At 46.4% G+C, this 18,970-nt stretch overlaps 1 protein-coding gene across 1 annotated transcript; it reads right to left on the bottom strand.

Annotated features, from left to right (window-relative positions):
* Positions 1-4,829: 4,829 nt before the first annotated feature.
* DDOST (dolichyl-diphosphooligosaccharide--protein glycosyltransferase non-catalytic subunit) lies at positions 4,830-18,678 on the bottom strand. Its single transcript, XM_058161489.1, has 11 exons — positions 18,492-18,678; positions 18,254-18,364; positions 16,176-16,262; positions 14,959-15,062; positions 14,738-14,832; positions 14,558-14,651; positions 12,767-12,915; positions 7,683-7,830; positions 7,458-7,578; positions 6,501-6,607; positions 4,830-5,262 (listed from the first exon to the last, which is right to left on the bottom strand). Exons 1-11 carry the CDS (start codon positions 18,637-18,639, stop codon positions 5,113-5,115), a joined length of 1,314 nt encoding a protein of 437 aa, XP_058017472.1. The 5' UTR covers positions 18,640-18,678; the 3' UTR covers positions 4,830-5,112.
* Positions 18,679-18,970: the final 292 nt, after the last annotated feature.

The raw sequence follows: 18,970 nt of genomic DNA, 5'->3' as shown, positions 1-18,970 counted from the left end.
TACGGCAAAATCTCCATTTCCTCCCCATCAACTGGAACTTTTTTTTAATTATTTATTTACATTTATACCCCGCCCTTCTCCGAAGACTCAGGGCGGCTTACAGTGTATAAAGCAATAGTCTCATTCTATTTGTATATTTACAAAGTCAACTTATTGCCCCCCCAACAATCTGGGTCCTCATTTTACCTACCTTATAAAGGATGGAAGGCTGAGTCAACCTTGGGCCTGGTGGGACTAGAACCTGCAGTAATTGCAGTAATAAATATGATGGCTTCAACACTCCTTGTAAGCGACGGAAAACAGCCCCCTCCTGTGCTTAAAGCACGTTTAGCAGCCACAAATAAGAAAGAAACCCTTTTAGTGGCAATTTAAGGTTATTACTGTGTCTTTTAAGGGACATGATGGCTCAGTGGCTAAGACCCTGAGCTTGTTGATCGAAAGGTCGGCAGTTCAGTGGTTCAAATCCCTAGCGCCGCGTAATGGGGTGAGTTCCCGTGACTTGTCCCAGCTTCTGCCAACCTAGCAGTTCGAAAGCACGTAAAAAAATTGCAAGTAGAAAAATAGGAACCACCTTTGGTGGGAAGGTAATAGCATTCCGTGTGCCTTTGGCGTTGAGTCATGCTGGCCACATGACCACGGAGACGTCTTCGGACAGCGCTGGCTCTTCGGCTTTGAAACGGAGATGAGCACCGCCCCCTAAAGTCGGGAACGACTAGCGCATATGTGCGAGGGAAACCTTTACCTTTGCCTTACTGTGTCTTTTATTAAAATTCTTATTAAAATGAAAAGGGCAATTGGAGTCCCAGGCATTGCTGAACAGAAGGAAACCTGCTTCAAAAGCCTCAAACCAAGTTAAAAAGGCCTATATGATGGTTCAACGCTAATGTTAAGGGACAGAAAACGGTGCCCTCCTGTGGTCAAGGCACATTCAGCAGCCACAAAAAAGGAATACACTTTTAAAGGGATTTTAAAGCTTTTATCCTGTACCTTCATTATTTAAAGCTGTATTATTAAAATTAAAACAGGAGACCCCTGTGCTGCAGAAGGTTGAAAACACTTAAACCAAGTTTTAAAAGCCTATGATGGTTCAATGCTAATATAAGGGACAGAACACAGTGCCCTCCTTTGGTCAAAGCAGGTTTAGCTGCCACAAAAAGAAATTAAAGCCCTTTAGTGGAATTACAAAATTACTTTTATTAAAATACTTATTATTAAAAAATAATAGGGAAATTGGAGTCCCAGGCACTGCTGCCCAGGCACAGAAGAAGGACACCTGCTTCAAAAGCCTCAAACCATGTTAAAAAGGCCTATGATGGCTTCAGTGCCAATGCTAAGGGACAGAAAACGGCGCCATCCTGTGGTCAAACTACGCTTAGCAGCCACAAAAATATAAAAATTCAATAAATAAATAAAAAAAAAAGAAATCCAGGCAGCCGACTTAGTACAATTTAGTGACCAAAAGCAACTTGTGTGAGCATTTCTCACACTTATGACCTTTTGCAGCATTTCCACAATCGCAATATTCGGGTGCTTGGGAACTGGTGCCAAATTTATGATGGTTGCAGTATCCTGGGGACAGGTTGCGGACCTGACAACACTCGATGGGAAAGCTGGAATCACTTAACACCTGGGTTACCCACTTAACAAGTGCACTGATTCAGTTAACAACTGTGGCAAGGAAGGCCGTAAAATGGGGCAAAATTCACTTAATCTCTGTATCATTTAACAACAGCAGTGTTGAGATCAATTGTGTTGAGATTCAACTTAATGTCAGACTGTCTCTGATTATATTTAGGAAAGAAAACACCTTGACCTCATTTGAAAATAAAGAAAAGTACTTTTACTAAATACATCTGGACTACAGCCGTGTAAAGTTGAATCTGAGACCAAATATGGCCAACATCCCATATCCCCTCGTTAGTCCCTCCTCCCCCCCAAAAGGTCAGGCAGGACTGAGCCAATGCCAGCTCCCTCTCGCCCCCCCCCAATCTTCTTTCGAAGGTCTCTGGCTGCTTGAAAAGCCCACCCGTCTGGTCTTCATGCTGATTTCAAACCTAGCCTCCCCCCCCCTTCTCCTTTTTTATGTCAGATGACTCTTAAAGGGCCCTCTTCCTTTTAACCTGAATAGGATAGTAATACACCTTAAGTCCATGAGCTATTCTACAACAAACATAATGACATTGCAATTTAACTACTAAATATAAAATGCACATATAGAAGTGAAGATTGGAGTGGAGGCTGGCAGTGGTCTTAAGTCGAGGACTACCTGTATATCTTTTTAAAGGCATTTTAAGGTTAGTGTTCATTATCTGTATTATTAATAGCGTTAACTATTAAAATTATCAGGGTAAAAGGAGGCCCAGAAGAGGGAAACCTTAAAAATCCTTAAGCCCGGTTGAAAATGCCTTATGATGGCTTCAAAGCTAATGCCAAGGGGCAGAAAACAGTGCCCTCTTGTGGTCAAAGCAGGACTAGGTTCGACATGATAGCATTCCAATATTTGAGGGGTTGCCACAAAGAAGAGGAGGGGGGGGGTGTCAACCTATTTTCCAAAGCCCCTGAAGGCAGGACAAGAAACAACGGATGGAAACTAATCAAGGAGAGAAGCAACCTGGAATTAAGGAGAAACTTCCTAACAGTGAGAATAATTAACCAATGGAACAGCTTGCCACCAGAAGTTGTGGATGCTCCAACACTGGAAGTTTTTAAGAAGAGACTGGACAACTACTTATCACATAGGGCAGTGATGGCAAACCTTTTTGCCATCGCATGCCAGTAGAGGGGCGGGGGTCGCATGCATGTGCCCACACCCATAATTCTATGCACCCCACCCCCATGCATGCGACCCCCCCCCCAGCTCCTGGCACATGATGGCCCAGTAGGCCTGTTTTTCTCTCTCACTTGACTTCAGAACCTTTCTAGGAGTCAGGGGGGCAAAAAAGGCCTTCTCCCCCTCCGGGAGGCCGAAAATGACCCGTTTGCCAACTTCCAGTTGGACCAGAAGGCCTGTTTTTTGGTGTCCCCAGCCTCCAGGGCCTGTCTAGGAGTCTGGGGAGGGCGAAAACTGCCTCCCCCCTCCCCCGGAGGTCCTCTGGATGCCAGAAACGGGCCGTTTGCCAACTTCTGGGGGGGACTGGAAGGCCCAAAAATCAGCTAGCCGGCGTGTGCACATGCGTGCCGGAGCTGAGCTCACGTGCCCACTGATATGGCTACGCGTGCCACCTGTGGCACGCTTGCCATAGGTTCACCACCAGGGATATAGGGTTTCCTGCCTGAGCAGGTGGTTAGACTAGAAAACCTCCAAGGTGCCTTCTGTTATTTATCAATCATATTACCCTGTATCCCCCCAAATAAGACATCCCCTGATAATAAGCCCAATCGGGCTTTTGAGCGCATGGCAGTAAGGCCAAGCGCTTATTTCAGGGTTCAAAAAAATATAAGACAGGGTCTTATTTTCGGGAAAACACGGTACTAGGGCAACAAGAGGTCTGGGTGCTGCAAAACAGACACAGAAGGAAACCAGCTAAAATCCCTTTAAACCAGTGGTTCTCAACCTTTATAGTCCTGCGACCCCTTTAATACAATTCCCCACGATGTGGCGACCCCAACAGAAAAAAAGCGCCAAACTGTTTTTTTTTTAATTTATCGCGCCTGAAGCCGTATTGGCTAGCGATCTGAACTGCTTGCGATTGCCTTGAAGACGGAGGCATTAAAGCGGAGACTCCTCTCCTATTAAGTTTATGGCGCCTGAAGCCAGATTAGGCTCGCGATTGGGAGTGATTGCAGCTGGCTTGAGAGGGAGACATCAGAGCAAAGATTTCTCTCTTTTTTAATTCATCGCGCTGAAGCCGTATTGGCTAGCGATCTGAACTGCTTGCGATTGCCTTGAAGACGGAGGCATTAAAGCGGAGACTCCTCTCCTATTAAGTTTATGGCGCCTGAAGCCAGATTAGGCTCGCGATTGGGAGTGATTGCAGCTGGCTTGAGAGGGAGACATCAGAGCAAAGATTTCTCTCTTTTTTAATTCATCGCGCCTGAAGCCGAATTCGGCTAGCGTTTGAAGAGCCTGCAGCTGGCTTGTGGAGTCAACCATTGGGGCATGATTCTTCGACTCACAAGTATACTTCCCATATTTCCGATGGTCTTAGGCGACCCCTGGCAAATCGTCATTCGACCCCCAACGGGGTCATGACCCACAGGTCGAGAACCGCTGCTTTAAACGGAGAGTATTAGAAGCTATACTTTGTTATTAAATACTGCCTCCCTGTGGCAACATCTGGGACTGCAGCCATAAAAGCAACTTTGAAAAGGCCTCCGATTATATTAATTTTAGAATAAAAAAATCCAGGTCTGAACCGGCATAAATGAGGATATCGAATTAGGCCACCCTGTTCAACTGGTACACAGTAGCGATCACTTGCATCGACTGCCAGCCTGCTTCCGATCTCCCTTGGATTTCTCGCAGGCTTCCCCTTTGACTAATGGGATTGCCATCCATCGAGCAATGTGGTGGTTTATGACCGCATCGCTTGGCAACGGAAATGCCTAATTCTTCGCCTTTAGCTGAGAACCACCGGGAGGGGCAGTTTTTTCAGAGAGAGCCTTCAGCCACTCAGAATGGAGGTCCTGCTTCGTTTCCCTTTTTAATGCCTGTTCTTACAAACCTTCATGTCATCCGTCTTGTCGAACAATGGGTGTGGTCAGGTCCCTATAAAAGAACGTTCCTTAAAATGCTGCCCTGCTGCTGTAGATGAGGAAGCCGCCGAGGTGACCGAAAAGGCCGAAACTGTCTCCACTTCTGTGACATTAACCAGAAACAAATCCCGGGAAAAGGGGATGGAATGGCGTCTTTTTATTTTGCAAAAGATGGAACAAAGGTGGAAGAGAAATAACGGCACGGAAGCGGAGGGAGGTCAGCCCCACTGGATTTGGGGTGTGTGTGTTTCTTTTTTGTTGGGCTTCCAGGCTTGTCCACAAACGGAAGGAGAAGCCCCTCTTCTCCCCCTTCTGGCCTATTCTCGGTCCAGAAACATGTCCCCCCCAATTTGGACTCGGCGATTCGGTGGCGCTCCGAGGGTGCCAGGACCTCCGATGGGATGCTCTGGTCGAGTCTCAGTCGGATTTCTCCTTCTCCTTCATGTGTAGAAACACAATGCTAAACAAGAAGAGGCCCACCATCATGGAGAAGGCGCTGGCGTAGTACGGATAAGCGGAAGGGATGAAGCGCTCGTACTGCGTGTGCTGCAGAGGGCGGACGGACACCTGGCCAGATGGGGAACAAGGAATTAGTACCAGGAATGGACTTTTTGTGACTCCACCTGGAAGGCGGCGAACTTCAGGGGTCCAAGTGAGCAACAGCAGCAGCCTGGCCTATGTGCATGTAGTCCTTTGTTTCCGACAACTATAAACGATGTGATAACTCGGCAACTGTCAACTCTGCTAGCAAATCTCCAAGCCAGATTCTCTGAAAGCCTCCAGCTGGGCCATAGAGACCGGCACATCTGTAATTCAGCACTCTGTCCCCCTCAGCCCCCAAACCCATCTGGAGATGTTCTGACCTAAGCGTTCCCAAACCACAAAGCAGACTCCTTGTCCCGACAAAAAAACCCTTTTATTAAGTTACTGTGAATTCCTCTTCTTCACATCCAGCAAAGTCTTTCAAGGGAGAATTTAGAGTCACAGACCTTATCTGGCTTGGAGAGCTGCCAGGCCAATATCTTCAAAACTTGGCAAGGAGACACAAACCAATTAAGTCAACTAATTGCCTCCTGCAAACTCCACTCCCCTTTCGCTCCTCTTTTATTCCCCCTGGGAAGGGCCCTTCATTGTCCACCCATGGCCTTACTCCCAAGTCGATCCTTGTTCTTTAGCTGTTCCCTTCATCTGGCCACTCTGTGCATGCGCACACTGGGAACAGGCTCCAGCTGTTCATCTGCTTCACTGCTGTCTGATTCCAAAGGCAGCTGATAACTGGCATCCGGCCCTTGCCTCCTCTCTGCTCCTCCCATTCCTCTGCCTCTCTGCTGTCTGCCTCTGAAGGCTCCGGAGTCTGTACATCGCTCCCAGATGGCCCTGGCCCCCTCTCTGCCTCTGATGCAGAGCCCTCATCAGAGCCTTCCCCAGACTCCAGGACTGGCCCACGTTCCTCCTCACTTTCTGAATCTGCTGCCAGCTCTGCTGGCTGCTGGCGGGCCACAACAGGAGAGAGGAGGGTGTCCTCCTCCACCTATTTTAGTTCCTGAGCCAGACGTAGAGAGTACAGGGATTCTCACCCAGCTACTTCAGCCGGCAAACGGTTCAGATGAGCAAGGAAGACACCGAGGCTCCACAGAAAAGCCGGCTGCTATATTTAGGGCAAGTGAACTATCTGGGTGTTCCTTCAAGGAAGTTGTGCGCCTCTGTATGTGCCCCGTGCAAACTCTGCCCAGCCAATCTTTTGAGTGGCAGCCTATTTCTGAAGCCGCTGAAGTCTCTGATCAAAGGGGAAGGAAAAGAATTACCTGAGTGGAAGAGTAGAGGTGCGTGTAGCCAAGACGGTTGTAGTCCACTTTGAACTGGAACACTCCGTAGACATCTGGCAACTTGAACTGGACACTGTACTTTCCACCTGGAAGCCAAGCAACAGTTTTGGCATCGGAGCAATTCTCGGACCCTTCCCCAGCCTGCTGCAGGTCTACAAGCTTTTGACAGGGCACCGTGAGTTTGCTCTTCTGGCGACTGCTTTATGTTTCGTGAGGCAGACATCCCTGATAAAAGCTACTCATGGTTGGTTGGGTGGTGGGGGGGCAAGGAGCTTCCAGCCCCTCACCCCTCCAAGTGCTGACCGATCAGGGATCTGCACGCAGCCAGCTTTTTTTAAAAATGTATATATATTTTTTTAATGGACAGTGTGTGGATGAGTTTCTAACCCGGCACAAAGAACCGGCGTCTATGCATGTCAAAGATCAAGCTAGCGCAGTGGTTCTCAACCTTTATAGTGCTGTGACCCCTTTAATGCAATTCCCCATGATGTGGCGACCCCAACTGTAATATTATTTTCGTTTTGAATTTATTGCGCCTGAAGCCGTATTGGCTAGCGATCTGAACTGCTTGCGATTGCCTTGAGGACGGAGGCATTAAAGCGGAGACTCCTCCCCTATTAAGTTTATGGCGCCTGAAGCCAGATTAGGCTAGCGATTGGGAGTGATTGCAGCTGGCTTGAGAGGGAGACATCAGAGCAAAGATTTCTCTCTTTTTTAATTCATCGCGCCTGAAGCCGAATTCGCCTAGCGATTTGAAGAGCCTGCAGCTGGCTTGTGGAGTCAACCATTGGAGTGCGATTCTTCGACTCGCAAGTATACTTCCCGTATTTCTGATGGTCTTAGGCGACCCCTGGCAAATCGTCATTCGACCCCCAATGGGGTCACGACCCACAGGTTGAGAACCGCTAAGCTAGCGTTAAGCGAAAGCCGCCTCACCGTTTTTCTTGAGGAAGGTCCTCACAAAGGGATCGATGCGGACAAACTCCAACTGAATATCGTCGCCGTCAAAGGGAACCCACTTCCCATCGGACAGCTTTTCTATGACGACGCTGTACTCCTGCAACACAGGGCGCCATTGAAATAAAGTTAAAAACAACCACAAACAACCAGCGCCAGGAGCTCCCGAGGTTTTGCGGTAGAGAGAAGATGCTCAGCTCTTACCACCAAGTCGGTGACGGTGTAGGCGCTTGGAGGCGCCTTCTCGCCCACCCGATGGTGAGCCACCTCTCCCACACGCAGCACCCCTTCCTCCTTGAAGACCCAACGGGACAAGGCCATGGCCAGCTCGTAATTCCCCGTTTGGGGGTACCTAAAGTAGAAAAGTCAAGTTCTTCAGTCCGCTTACCCCAATGTCGGGAGTTCATTTTCTCTGCCAACCAATCACTTATTGTGCAGGCTCTATTTACTGAATCTGCACTACTATTAATCGTTTCATAGTTCCCATCACCCATCTCTTTCCACTTATGACTGTATGACTATAACTTGTTGCTGGCAATCCTTATGATTTATATTGATATATTGACCATCATTTGTGTTGTAAATGTTGTACCTTGATGAACGTATCTTTTCTTTTATGTACACTGAGAGCATATGCACCAAGACAAATTCCTTGTGTGTCCAATCACACTTGGCCAATAAAAATTCTATTCTATTCTATTCTATTCTATTCTATTCTATTCTATTCTATTCTATTCTATTCTATTCTATTCTATTCTATTCTATTCTATTCTATTCTCTGCTTGCCTGCCTGGCCCCTGGGAGCATCCAGCTGGAGGAGGTGGTTGGAGGAAAAGCACTGGGCTGCATCTGAAGCAGCAAGTGCAGGGAAGACCCTTCTCGGAGGGCACCTCAGATTTATGTCAAAGGGTGCTCAAACCATCAAGTTTATATAGCACTTATATATATATGCATGGGACACAGTGGTTCAGTGGGTAAGACGCTCAGTGGGTAAGACGCTGAGCTTGTCGATCGAAAGGTCGGCAGTTCAGTGGTTCAAATCCCTAGTGCCACGTAACAGGGTGAGCTCCCGTTTCTTGTCCCAGCTTCTGCCAACCTAGCAGTTCGAAAGAACGTAAAAAATGCAAGTAGAAAAATAGGGACCACCTTTGGTGGGAAGGGAACAGTGTCCTGCACGCCTTGAGTCATGCCGGCCACATGACCATGGAGATGTCTTCGGACAGCGCTGGCTCTTCGGCTTAGAAACAGAGATGAGCACCGCCCCCTAGAGCCAGAAACGACTAGCACACATGTGCGGGGGAAACTTTACTTTTACCTAGCACTTATATACCGCTTCACAGTGCTTTCAAGCCCTCTTTAAGCTGTTTAGAGTCAGCCTCTTGCCCCCAATAATTTGGGTCTTCATTTTACTGACCTTGGAAGGATGGAAGGCTGAGTCAACCTTGAGCCTGGTGAGATTCGAACTGCCAAATTACAGTCAGCTGGCAGTCAGCAGAAGTAGCCTGCAGTACTGTATTTCTAACCACTGTGGCTCTTATAAGTACAACTTTCTTTCAAGATGGCGCCGACGAAGGCTGCCTCGGTGAAATGCTCTCTAATTGTTTCTTTATTTCTAATTGTTCTCTGTGACTCACTACGGATTTCCTACTCACGAGACCATCTGCTAAAAATTAAGGAACATTTCTTTAAGGAGCAGCTTTCTTCGATCTCACCCCCACCTGTCTTTACAAACACGGAGGAGATTCTAATACAGGAGGAGGCAATTCCCACGGAGCCATGAATTACCAAAAAAAACAAACGACGAAAGCGACAGAAAAGAGGTAAACGAGCTGGGATCTTAAACAGATTAAGAAGTCGCATTAAAACTCCTCTGCCCTCAATTTTCCTAACAAATATATGCTCACTTGCAAATAAGATGGGTGAAATACTCCTCTTAAACAAATACTATTCTGATTTTCGCAATTCAGCAGTCCTATGCTTCTCTGAAACCTGGTTAAATGAATCAGTTGAAAATAGCAGCCTGAACATTCCAGGGTTTCAATTTGAACGATCAGACAGGATTCCAGAAACATCTGGTAAAAAGAAAGGAGGAGGCTTATGCCTATATATTAGCAGAAACTGGTGTCAAGATTTAAAAGTAATTTACAAATTCTGTGACAACAATTTAGAGACTCTAATTATCAACTGCAAACCTTACTATTCGCCTCGTGACAAATTCCTTGTGTGTCCAATCACACTTGGCCAATAAAAATTCTATTCTATTCTATTCTATTCTATTCTATTCTATTCTATTCTATTCTATTCTATTCTATTCTATTCTATTCTTCTATTCTATTCTATTCTATTCTATGAACTCTAGCTGACCAAATCATGGAGGCTGAAGCCAAACACCCTGATTCACTGGCCATTGTTTTGGGAGATCTAAACAAGGCAAACTTAAAGAAAGAGCTACCAAAATACTTTCAGCATGTCAATTGTCCCACCAGAGGCAAGAATACTCTAGACCATTGCTACACAACACTAAAAGATGCTTATCGGTCTTTACCACGTGCAGCTGTAGGACACTCTGATCATTGCATGATTCACCTTGTACCTGCTTACAGGCAAAGACTTAAAGCCACAAAACCAATAATTAAATCAGTGAAGACCTGGACGGAGGAATCAGAATTAAAGCTACAGGCATGTTTTGACTGCACTGATTGGAATATTTTTAAAGATACCTCTGCGGACCTGGATGAACTCACAGATACTGTAACATCATATGTCAGCTTCTGTGAAGACCTATGTGTACCTACAAGGAACTTGCGAATATACAGTAACAACAAACCTTGGTTTACACCTAAACTTAAGCAGCTACGACATTCCAAAGAGGAAGCCTACAGAAAAGGTGATAAAATGCTGTACAATGAGGCCAGTAATGCACTAACAAGGGAGATAAGAGCAGCAAAAAGAAGCTACTCTGAAAAGCTAAAGAATCAGTTTTCAGCAAATGAACCAGCAAACATGTGGAAAACTCTTAAAAATATCACCGGCTATGGCAAACCTCCTTCCCAGGCTGAAGGTAATCAACAACTGGCAGATGACCTGAATGAGTTTTACTGCAGGTTTGAAAGGAAACTACAGCCACCTATCTCCACAACCCCCATCTCAGACACACCAACAACAGCCAAGCCTCCTACAACTGACCCCATTTCATTGGGTTCACAACCCCTAGTGATCACAGAAAAGAAGTGCAGGACCTATTTCACAGACAAAAGCCAGGAAAAGCTCCAGGCCCAGACAAGATAACTCCTTCTTGCTTAAAAGTCTGTGCTGACCAATTGGCCCGCATCTTCACCCATATTTTCAATAAATCACTAGAGATGTGTTATGTTCCTTCTTGCTTCAAACGCTCTACCATCATCCCAGTGCCGAAGAAGCCCACCATCAAGGAACTGAATGACTACAGACCAGTTGCTCTAACATCTGTAGTCATGAAAACCTTTGAAAGGCTAGTGCTTTCCTACTTGAAAACCATCACGGATCCGCTGTTAGACCCCTTGCAATTTGCATACCGAGCAAATAGATCAACAGATGATGCTGTTAATATGGCTCTGCACTACATCCTACAACATCTTGAGTCTCCAAAGACCTATGCAAGGGTCCTTTTTGTAGACTTTAGTTCAGCATTCAATACCATCATTCCAGACATTCTTCTAACTAAGCTAAACCAGCTACAGGTACCGGAACAGACTTGTAAGTGGATCACAAGCTTCCTAACAAACAGGAAGCAGCAGGTGAAGCTAAGCAAGATCACATCAAATACCTGTACAATTAGCACAGGGGCCCCCCAAGGCTGTGTGCTCTCCCCACTTCTCTTCTCTCTGTATACCAATGACTGCATCTCCAATGATCCATCTGTTAAGCTACTGAAGTTCGCAGATGACACAACAGTGATTGGTCTCATTCGAGACAATGATGAATCCGCATATAGACGAGAGGTCGAACGACTAGCCTTGTGGTGCAACCAAAACAATCTGGAACTGAACACACTCAAAACCGTAGAAATGGTGGTAGACTTTAGGAAACACCCCTTCATTCTTCCACCTCTCACAATACTTGACAACACAGTATCAACAGTAGAAACCTTCAAATTTCTGGGTTCTATCATATCGCAAGATCTCAAATGGACAGCTAAGATCAAAAACATCATTAAAAAAGGACAACAAAGAATGTTCTTTCTGCGCCAACTCACTAAGCTCAAACTGCCCAAGGAGCTGCTGATTCAGTTCTACAGAGGAATTATTGAGTCTGTCATTTGCACCTCTATAACTGTCTGGTTCGGTTCTGCAACCCAACAAGAAAAACAGACTTCAGAGGATAATTAGAACTGCAGAAAAAATAATTGCTACCAACCTGCCTTCCATTGAGGACCTGTATACTACACGAATCAAGAAGAGGGCTGTGAAAATAATTGCAGATCCCTCGCATCCTGGACATAAACTGTTTCAACTCCTACCCTCAAAACGACGCTATAGAGCACTGCACACCAGAATAACTAGACACAAGAACAGTTTTTCCCCGAAGGCCATCACTCTGCTAAACAAATAATTCCATCAACACTGTCGAACTATTTACTGAATCTGCACTACTATTAATCGTCTCATAGTTCCCATCACCAATCTCTTTCCACGTATGACTGTATGACTATAACTTGTTGCTGGCAATCCTTATGATTTATATTGATATATTGACTATCAATTGTGTTGTAAATGTTGTACCTTGATGAACATATTTTTTTTTTTATGTACACTGAGAGCATATGCACCAAGACAAATTCCTTGTGTGTCCAATCACACTTGGCCAATAAAAATTCTAGTCTATTCTATTCTACAACCACAACTGAGCCCAAAATTTATGTTGCAGTGTGAGAAAGTGTTAAGTGAGCATTGCCCCATTTTACGACTTTCCTTGCCACTTCTGTTAAGTGAATCAGTGTGGTTCTTCAATTAAAACAGGACGGTCATGAGGTGAGAAAACCGCTCAAAGTTAAAACGACACCCCAAAAAAGTGACTTTATGACCAAAGTCACTTTTTTGGGGTGTTGTTTTAACTTTGAGCGGTCACTAAGTGAACTGATGTAAGTCGAGGACTACTTGCATAAGGTGACAAATTTTCTTTTTGTTTGTTTTTGAGAGGGATGCCGAACAGACTTGTTTAGAGAGTCAACCGTGTGAAACCAGCCCTGCCTTCCTGCCCCCTTCCCACATCTCCGTTTCGGAGCTAAGCCGACAACAAGAGCCGCCTGCCTTTGAGAGCCTGCCGCCGCCTTCTGCACCGACGATGTGAAGAAGGCGTCACTGAAGAAATCCAGGGAGCCACTGAAGACCACGCGGGCATTATTCCGGGCCTGCAGGCCAGCGATCAGGAGGGTGTTCTTTCCGACAGCATGAGGGTACTGAAGAGAGAGAGAGAGAGAGAGAGAGAGAGAGGGAGGGAGGGAGGGAGAGGGAGAGACTGGTTTTTACAATACTCTTCTAATATTTGAACATTCTTAATTGCATCCTTGTTTTTTAGTACTTTTGTTTTTTTAAAAAAAGAAGCCAAGTTGTATACAGATACATGTGCAAACACCCTCCTCTTTTCAGAAAACCCAGTGTTGGGGCCTGTCGGCTGCCAGCCCCTCCAGCAGCTGAATCAGAAGAGGAGGCGGTGGCTTGGGAGTGTTGTGGTCCGCCAGCAGCCTGCGGAGCTGGCAGCGGAGTCGGACAGTGAGGAGGCTGGGGAGGACAATGGGCCAGTCCTGGAGTCAGGGGAAGGCCTGGACGAGGGCTCTGCGTCGGAGGCTGAGGTGGTGCCAGGGCCATCTGGGAGTGATGCACAGACTCCGGAGCCTCCAGAGGCAGACAGCAGAGAGGCAGAGGAACAGGAGGAACCTGTTCCTAGTGCATGCATGCGAAGAGCTGCCAGAAGGCAAGAGCAGCTGAAGCAAAAATGACGACTCAGGAGTAAGGCCAAGAGATGATTGGCCCCTCCCATAAGGCTTAAAAGAGCAGCAACGGCTCTTGGGCTCTTTGAAGGAAAGCAACATTGCTACAATTGTTTCTTGTTGGCTTCTCTTGTTTCTAAACTTCATGGGGCTTTGCCAAGAAAAGCCTTTGGCAGGGTGCCAAAGAAGACAAAGGTTTGTGATAAGGCTGAAGGACTTTTTCTGAAGGATTTGTTTTGGAATTAATTTGGACTAAGATGAGACTGAAGTAATTCTCAGTGTTCTAATAAAATATGTTTGTTTAGGACTGATTGTGTCTGGTAATAACTACTTGGACCTAGGTCACAACAGGGAGTCAGGGTCAGCATCAAGGCAACCTGGGAGCTCCAAGGGGGAAGAGGGGATGGAGCTGGCAGAGAAAGAGAGACAGAGGCGAAGCCTGGGCCATCCGTCAACCCTCAGATGGAGAGGCAACAGCCCCCAGGTCTGGAGGTGGCTGATGAGGAAGAGGAGGAACAGCTGGGTCCAGTGCCTGACGCGCGGATGCACAAAGGAAGAGGAGAGGAGAGCAGTGGAAATCTATGGGCCGGTCCTTGGGGCTAAAGAGCCACCACTGCTAGCGAAGCCCCACCCTAGCTCTGGGATAAAAGGCAGGGGGCGGAGATGAATAGATGTGGCAGACAACTATTCATCTCCCTGCTGGACAGACGTGTTAGCCTGCTGTGAAAGACAGAGAGACTTTTTGCTGGGGCTGCTGGTGCTCCTAATAAAGAAATGATTGCTTCAACTCCAGAGGGTTTGTCGTGTTTGGGGAGCTGGGTCAGAACACTCAGGAAGAGGGATTCAAACCATGAGGTTGTCTGAAGTCTTTCCAGAAGGGAGAAAGCGTTGCCCAACAACCGACCACTCACAACAATGGTGCAGATCAGAAGCAGAAACTGGAAGTGGGTGGGTGGGTGGGCATAAGAGAAGCCTCAGAAGCTAGCCGTTCTGAAGGGGGCTCAGGAGGCACCGCACAAGTGGGGCTAAAAAAACGGACAGGAGCAGCGGAACCCAACCCCCCCCCCACCAAACTCTTTCCAATGGATTGGGAAGCCCAAGTCCCACATACCTGGGTGATAGCTTTGTCGGGAAAGAAGGAATATGAAGTTGAGGAGCCGGTGAGAATATCAAGGACCAAAGGGTTGTCGGGATCAGCCACCATCCTGGGAAAGAAAAGGGTTCGTGAGTGGAAGTGGGCAAGCTGGGGGGGGGGGGAGGTTGTCTCCTGCTGGGTGGGCACAGGACTTACCCGACTCCCCTGAAAAGAATGGGGTTATGGGGCTTCTTCCCCACAATCGTGGGAGCCTTAAGGAGATTCTCAGGGTCTGCGACGATCAGGGTGTGCTGCAGAGGAGAAGAAAGGGATACTTGCTGAATTTTCCTTGGCAGGTTCCTGACTCAAGCTAGGAGCAGGTGGATCGTAAGGACAGCAGCAGCCAAATGGACCTCCTGTGCTCTTGTCCTGCTTACCTGCCCTGGGTCAGAGACGTCATAGTTGTGATGGTCAATCACACCTGTCTTCTCCTCATCAAATTCGATCCCGCATTCACTTCCCAATTCTCGAAGGGGATCACCTAAGGACGATTAAAAAGCCCGTTTGTTCCTTTGGACTAAAAAGGGAGCACCTTTTCCTCTCACCTGCTGTTGTGCTCCGCCAGCAGCCTGCGGAGCGGGCAGCAGAGTTGGACAGTGATGAGGCTGAGGAAGAACATGGGCCAGTCCTGGAGGCTGGGGAAGGCCCAGATGAGGGCTCTGCATTGGAGGCAGAGATGAGGCCAGGGCCATCTGGGAGTGATGTGCGGACTCCAGAGCTTCCAGAGACTGACAGTAGTGAGGCAGAGGAACGGGAGGAGCCTGTTCCTAATGCACGCATGAGAAGAGCTGCCAAAAGGCAAGAGCAGCTAAAGCAAAGAGGACAACTCAGGAATAGGGCCAAGAGATGACTGGCTCCTCTTATAAGGCTTAAAACAGACCAGCAACGGCTCTTGGGCTCTTTTTCGGAAAATGTTGATAGACTTGCTTCTTGTCTTGCTGCATTTATTTCTTCTCGACGTCTTCTGCTTCTGAACTTTTGTCAAGAAAAGCCTTTGGCAGTTTGCCTAGCTAGACCAAGGTTGGTGGTAAGACTGAAGAATTGTGTTATGAAGAATTTGCTTTGATTTAGTTTGGACGATGCTGAGAATGAATTAATTCTCAGCTGTTTTAATAAAGTCTGTTTGTTTTTGAACTGAGTGCGTCTAATATTACCTACTTGGGCCTGGGTCACACCTGCCACCTAAAATGGTTTTCTAATATGCTGGGGAGACACTTAAATCCATCTGTACCGTCAAAAGGCACCAAAGAGTCCTCGTCTTTCTTTTTTGATTAATCTCACTTATTTTATAAAAAGATGCAGACTTCTAGAACTACATGGCCCAGAAGCAAGTCTAAGTGCCTTTCTCTGACAATAGCTACAAAACAGAAGGAGTGAATAACGATTGGTTACTTTTCTCCAGCAGTATAAAGCTTTTAACTTTGCACCAACTGCTTAAAACCCGGATGTTCTCCCAGGCCCTAAGTAGGACGGACTTTTGTCATTTGGCTTTGGCCGGCCTTGAGATTGAAATAATAAAAAGAATAAGTGGGGGTGGGTGGATTCTCTTTTTAAGTTGGAGACAAATCTGTTCCGCTGCGCCTGTTTCACTGACCGATATCTGAACTGGCAGCCACAAGGACATTTCCACCCCCATCGATGAAAGCCGCAATGGTCTCCACGTTGATGTTGCCTCCAAAATCTGAAACACAATGGCCGGGAGGGTTAAATTTCTTGTCACACGGTCAAAATGTTTATAGTAATACAATATGCCAGCTAGCAAGTGTGCAAGCAAACAAGTGTGAAGCCCTGACAAAGGAACAAGTAGCTCTTGCGCTTCAGTGAACGCTCTCAGCTCTGCCCGTCATGTATTATCATTATCTTGTAACTGGTATTATTACTATTACCGGTACTATTATTATTGTTGTTAATCTTCAATTCGATTCACAGTCTGGGACTGGTAAAAACAGTTCCAAGTCATAACCAAGGACCTAAGAGCTATTAAGGTAGCGTCTGAGTATACAGGTAGTCAGAAATGCATCACAAATACCATTGACTGGTGCTAATGGTTGATACGAGTTGCTGCCAACGTACTATGTACCAACCAAGTACCTTCTTAAGATGTACCATGTTCCAAGTGTTGTTATTATTATTATTATATTATTCATTAAACATGAAATTCAGTCAACTGAACATTCAGAAATGCATCACAAATACGATTAACTGATGCTAATGGTTGATACGGGTTGCTGCCAGCATCCTAGGTATCAACCAAGTACCTTCTTAAGATGTATGATGTTCCGAGTATTACTATTACTATTATTATTATTATTATTATATACTTTATTCATTATACATGAAACTCAGTCAACTGAGCATTCAGAAATGCATCACAAATACCATTGACTGGTGCTAATGGTAGATACGGGTTGCTTCCAGCGTCCTAGGGATCAACCAAGTATCTTAAGATGTGCAATATTCCAAGTATTATTATTATTATTATTATTATTATTATTACATACTTTATTCATTAAACATGAAACTCAAGTCAACATTTAAAAATGTGTCACAAATACGATTGACTGGTGCTAATGGTTGATACGGGTTGCTGCCAGCATCCTAGGGATCAACCAAGTATCTTAAGATGTACGATATTCCGAGTATTATTATTATTATTATTATTATTATTATTATTATTATTATTATTATTATTATTACATACTTTATTCATTAAACATGAAACTCAAGTCAACATTTAAAAATGTGTCACAAATACGATTGACTGGTGCTAATGGTTGATACGGGTTGCTGCCAGCATCCTAGGGATCAACCAAGTATCTTAAGATGTACGATATTCCGAGTATTATTATTATTATTATTATTATTAGTAGTAGTAGTAGTAGTAGTAGTATTACATACTTTATTCATTAAACATGAAACTCCGTCAACATTTAAAAATGTGTCACAAATACGATTGACTGGTGCTAATGGTTGATATGGGTTGCTGCCAACGTCCTAGGTATCAACCAAGTACTTTCTTAAGATGTACGATGTTCCGAATATTATTATTATTATATACTTTATTCATTATACATAAAACTCAGTCAACTGAGCATTCAGAAATGCATCACAAATACCATTGACTGGTGCTAATGGTAGATACGGGTTGCTTCCAGCGTCCTAGGGATCAACCAAGTATCTTAAGATGTACGATATTCCAAGTATTATTATTATTATTACATACTTTATTCATTAAACATGAAACTCAGTCAACATTTAAAAATGTGTCACAAATACGATTGACTGGTGCTAATGGTTGATATGGGTTGCTGCCAACGTCCTAGGTATCAACCAAGTACTTTCTTAAGATGTACGATGTTCCGAATATTATTATTATTATATACTTTATTCATTATACATAAAACTCAGTCAACTGAGCATTCAGAAATGCATCACAAATACCATTGACTGGAGCTGATGGTTGATACGAGTTGCTGCCAACGTCCCGGGTATCAACCAAGTACCTTCTTAAGATTATTATCATTATCATATTATCATTATTATTATTAACATTTCTTTCACCACCGATGTCGCAATGGGGCCACTCATCGTTCCCCCCCCTCCCCACAGGCGGCAACGGAGCCACTTTCGGGGGGGGGGTGGAGAAGGAAGAAGAGCGACCCGCCGCCTCACCTTCCACCGAGGGGGAGAAGACCACCAGGTTGTCGTAGAGGAACTCCCCGTATTTGATGAGGGACAGGCCGGGGTCGTCCGCCGTCCGGAAGCTCAGGTCAAAACCTCGCTCTGCAGGTGGAAAGGAGAGTAGAGGGAGGCCGCTGCCGCCGCGATCCCTCCGGGAAGGGAGCCCCCCCCCTCCCCACGGGAGCCCCTCCGCCGCGCCCCCCACCGCCTCCCGCTTCGGCTGCCGGACCTGCCAGGCCGCGCAGGAAGAGCGAGTGCGTGTCCTTCAGGTTCATGTTCTCCAGCAGCACCAGCGTTCGCGGGCCGCCCCCGCCGGGCGCCGCAGATGCAACCGCCGCCACCAATCCTGTCACCAAGAGCAACACCGCCGCCGCCATCTTCTCTCTTCCCTCGCTGGGCGCCCCGGAAGCAAACCCGCCTCCCCCCCAATGAGCTGGCAGACCTCGGCCGGAAGAGGCGGGCCGGACCAAGGTGAACCAATGGAGAAAGCAAGAGGAGGCGGGGCCCACCCGTCCGCGTGAGCTAATGAGAAGGAGACACCTCCGTCCCTCCGCCCCGCCCCTTCAATGTTATCGAACGCTCCGCGCTCGCTGCGCCAGGCGGGCTTCGCCCCGCCCTTTCTATCGCCAGCAGCCAATCGGCACACAGGACGCGTGGGACGGCCGCTGGATCGCCGAGGGGAGCGATCGTTGCCGTGGTAACGGAGGC

This window comes from Ahaetulla prasina, chromosome 18 (assembly GCF_028640845.1).
Source record: "Ahaetulla prasina isolate Xishuangbanna chromosome 18, ASM2864084v1, whole genome shotgun sequence".
Taxonomy (NCBI): domain Eukaryota; kingdom Metazoa; phylum Chordata; class Lepidosauria; order Squamata; family Colubridae; genus Ahaetulla; species Ahaetulla prasina.
Note: the sequence above shows the minus strand (reverse complement) of the source record. Positions and strands in the feature narration are given on the sequence as shown.

Excerpts from the sequence above, each read along its gene's own strand:
- DDOST (XM_058161489.1), bottom strand. The coding sequence starts at position 18,639 with ATGGCGGCGGCGGTGTTGCTCTTGGTGACAGGATTGGTGGCGGCGGTT. Across the intron at positions 14,652-14,737 it reads ATTCTTTTCAGGGGAGTCGG|GATGGTGGCTGATCCCGACA; the intron begins GTAAGTCCTGTG and ends TTTCTTTCCCAG. Across the intron at positions 12,916-14,557 it reads CCGACAAAGCTATCACCCAG|TACCCTCATGCTGTCGGAAA; the intron begins GTATGTGGGACT and ends CTCTCTCTTCAG.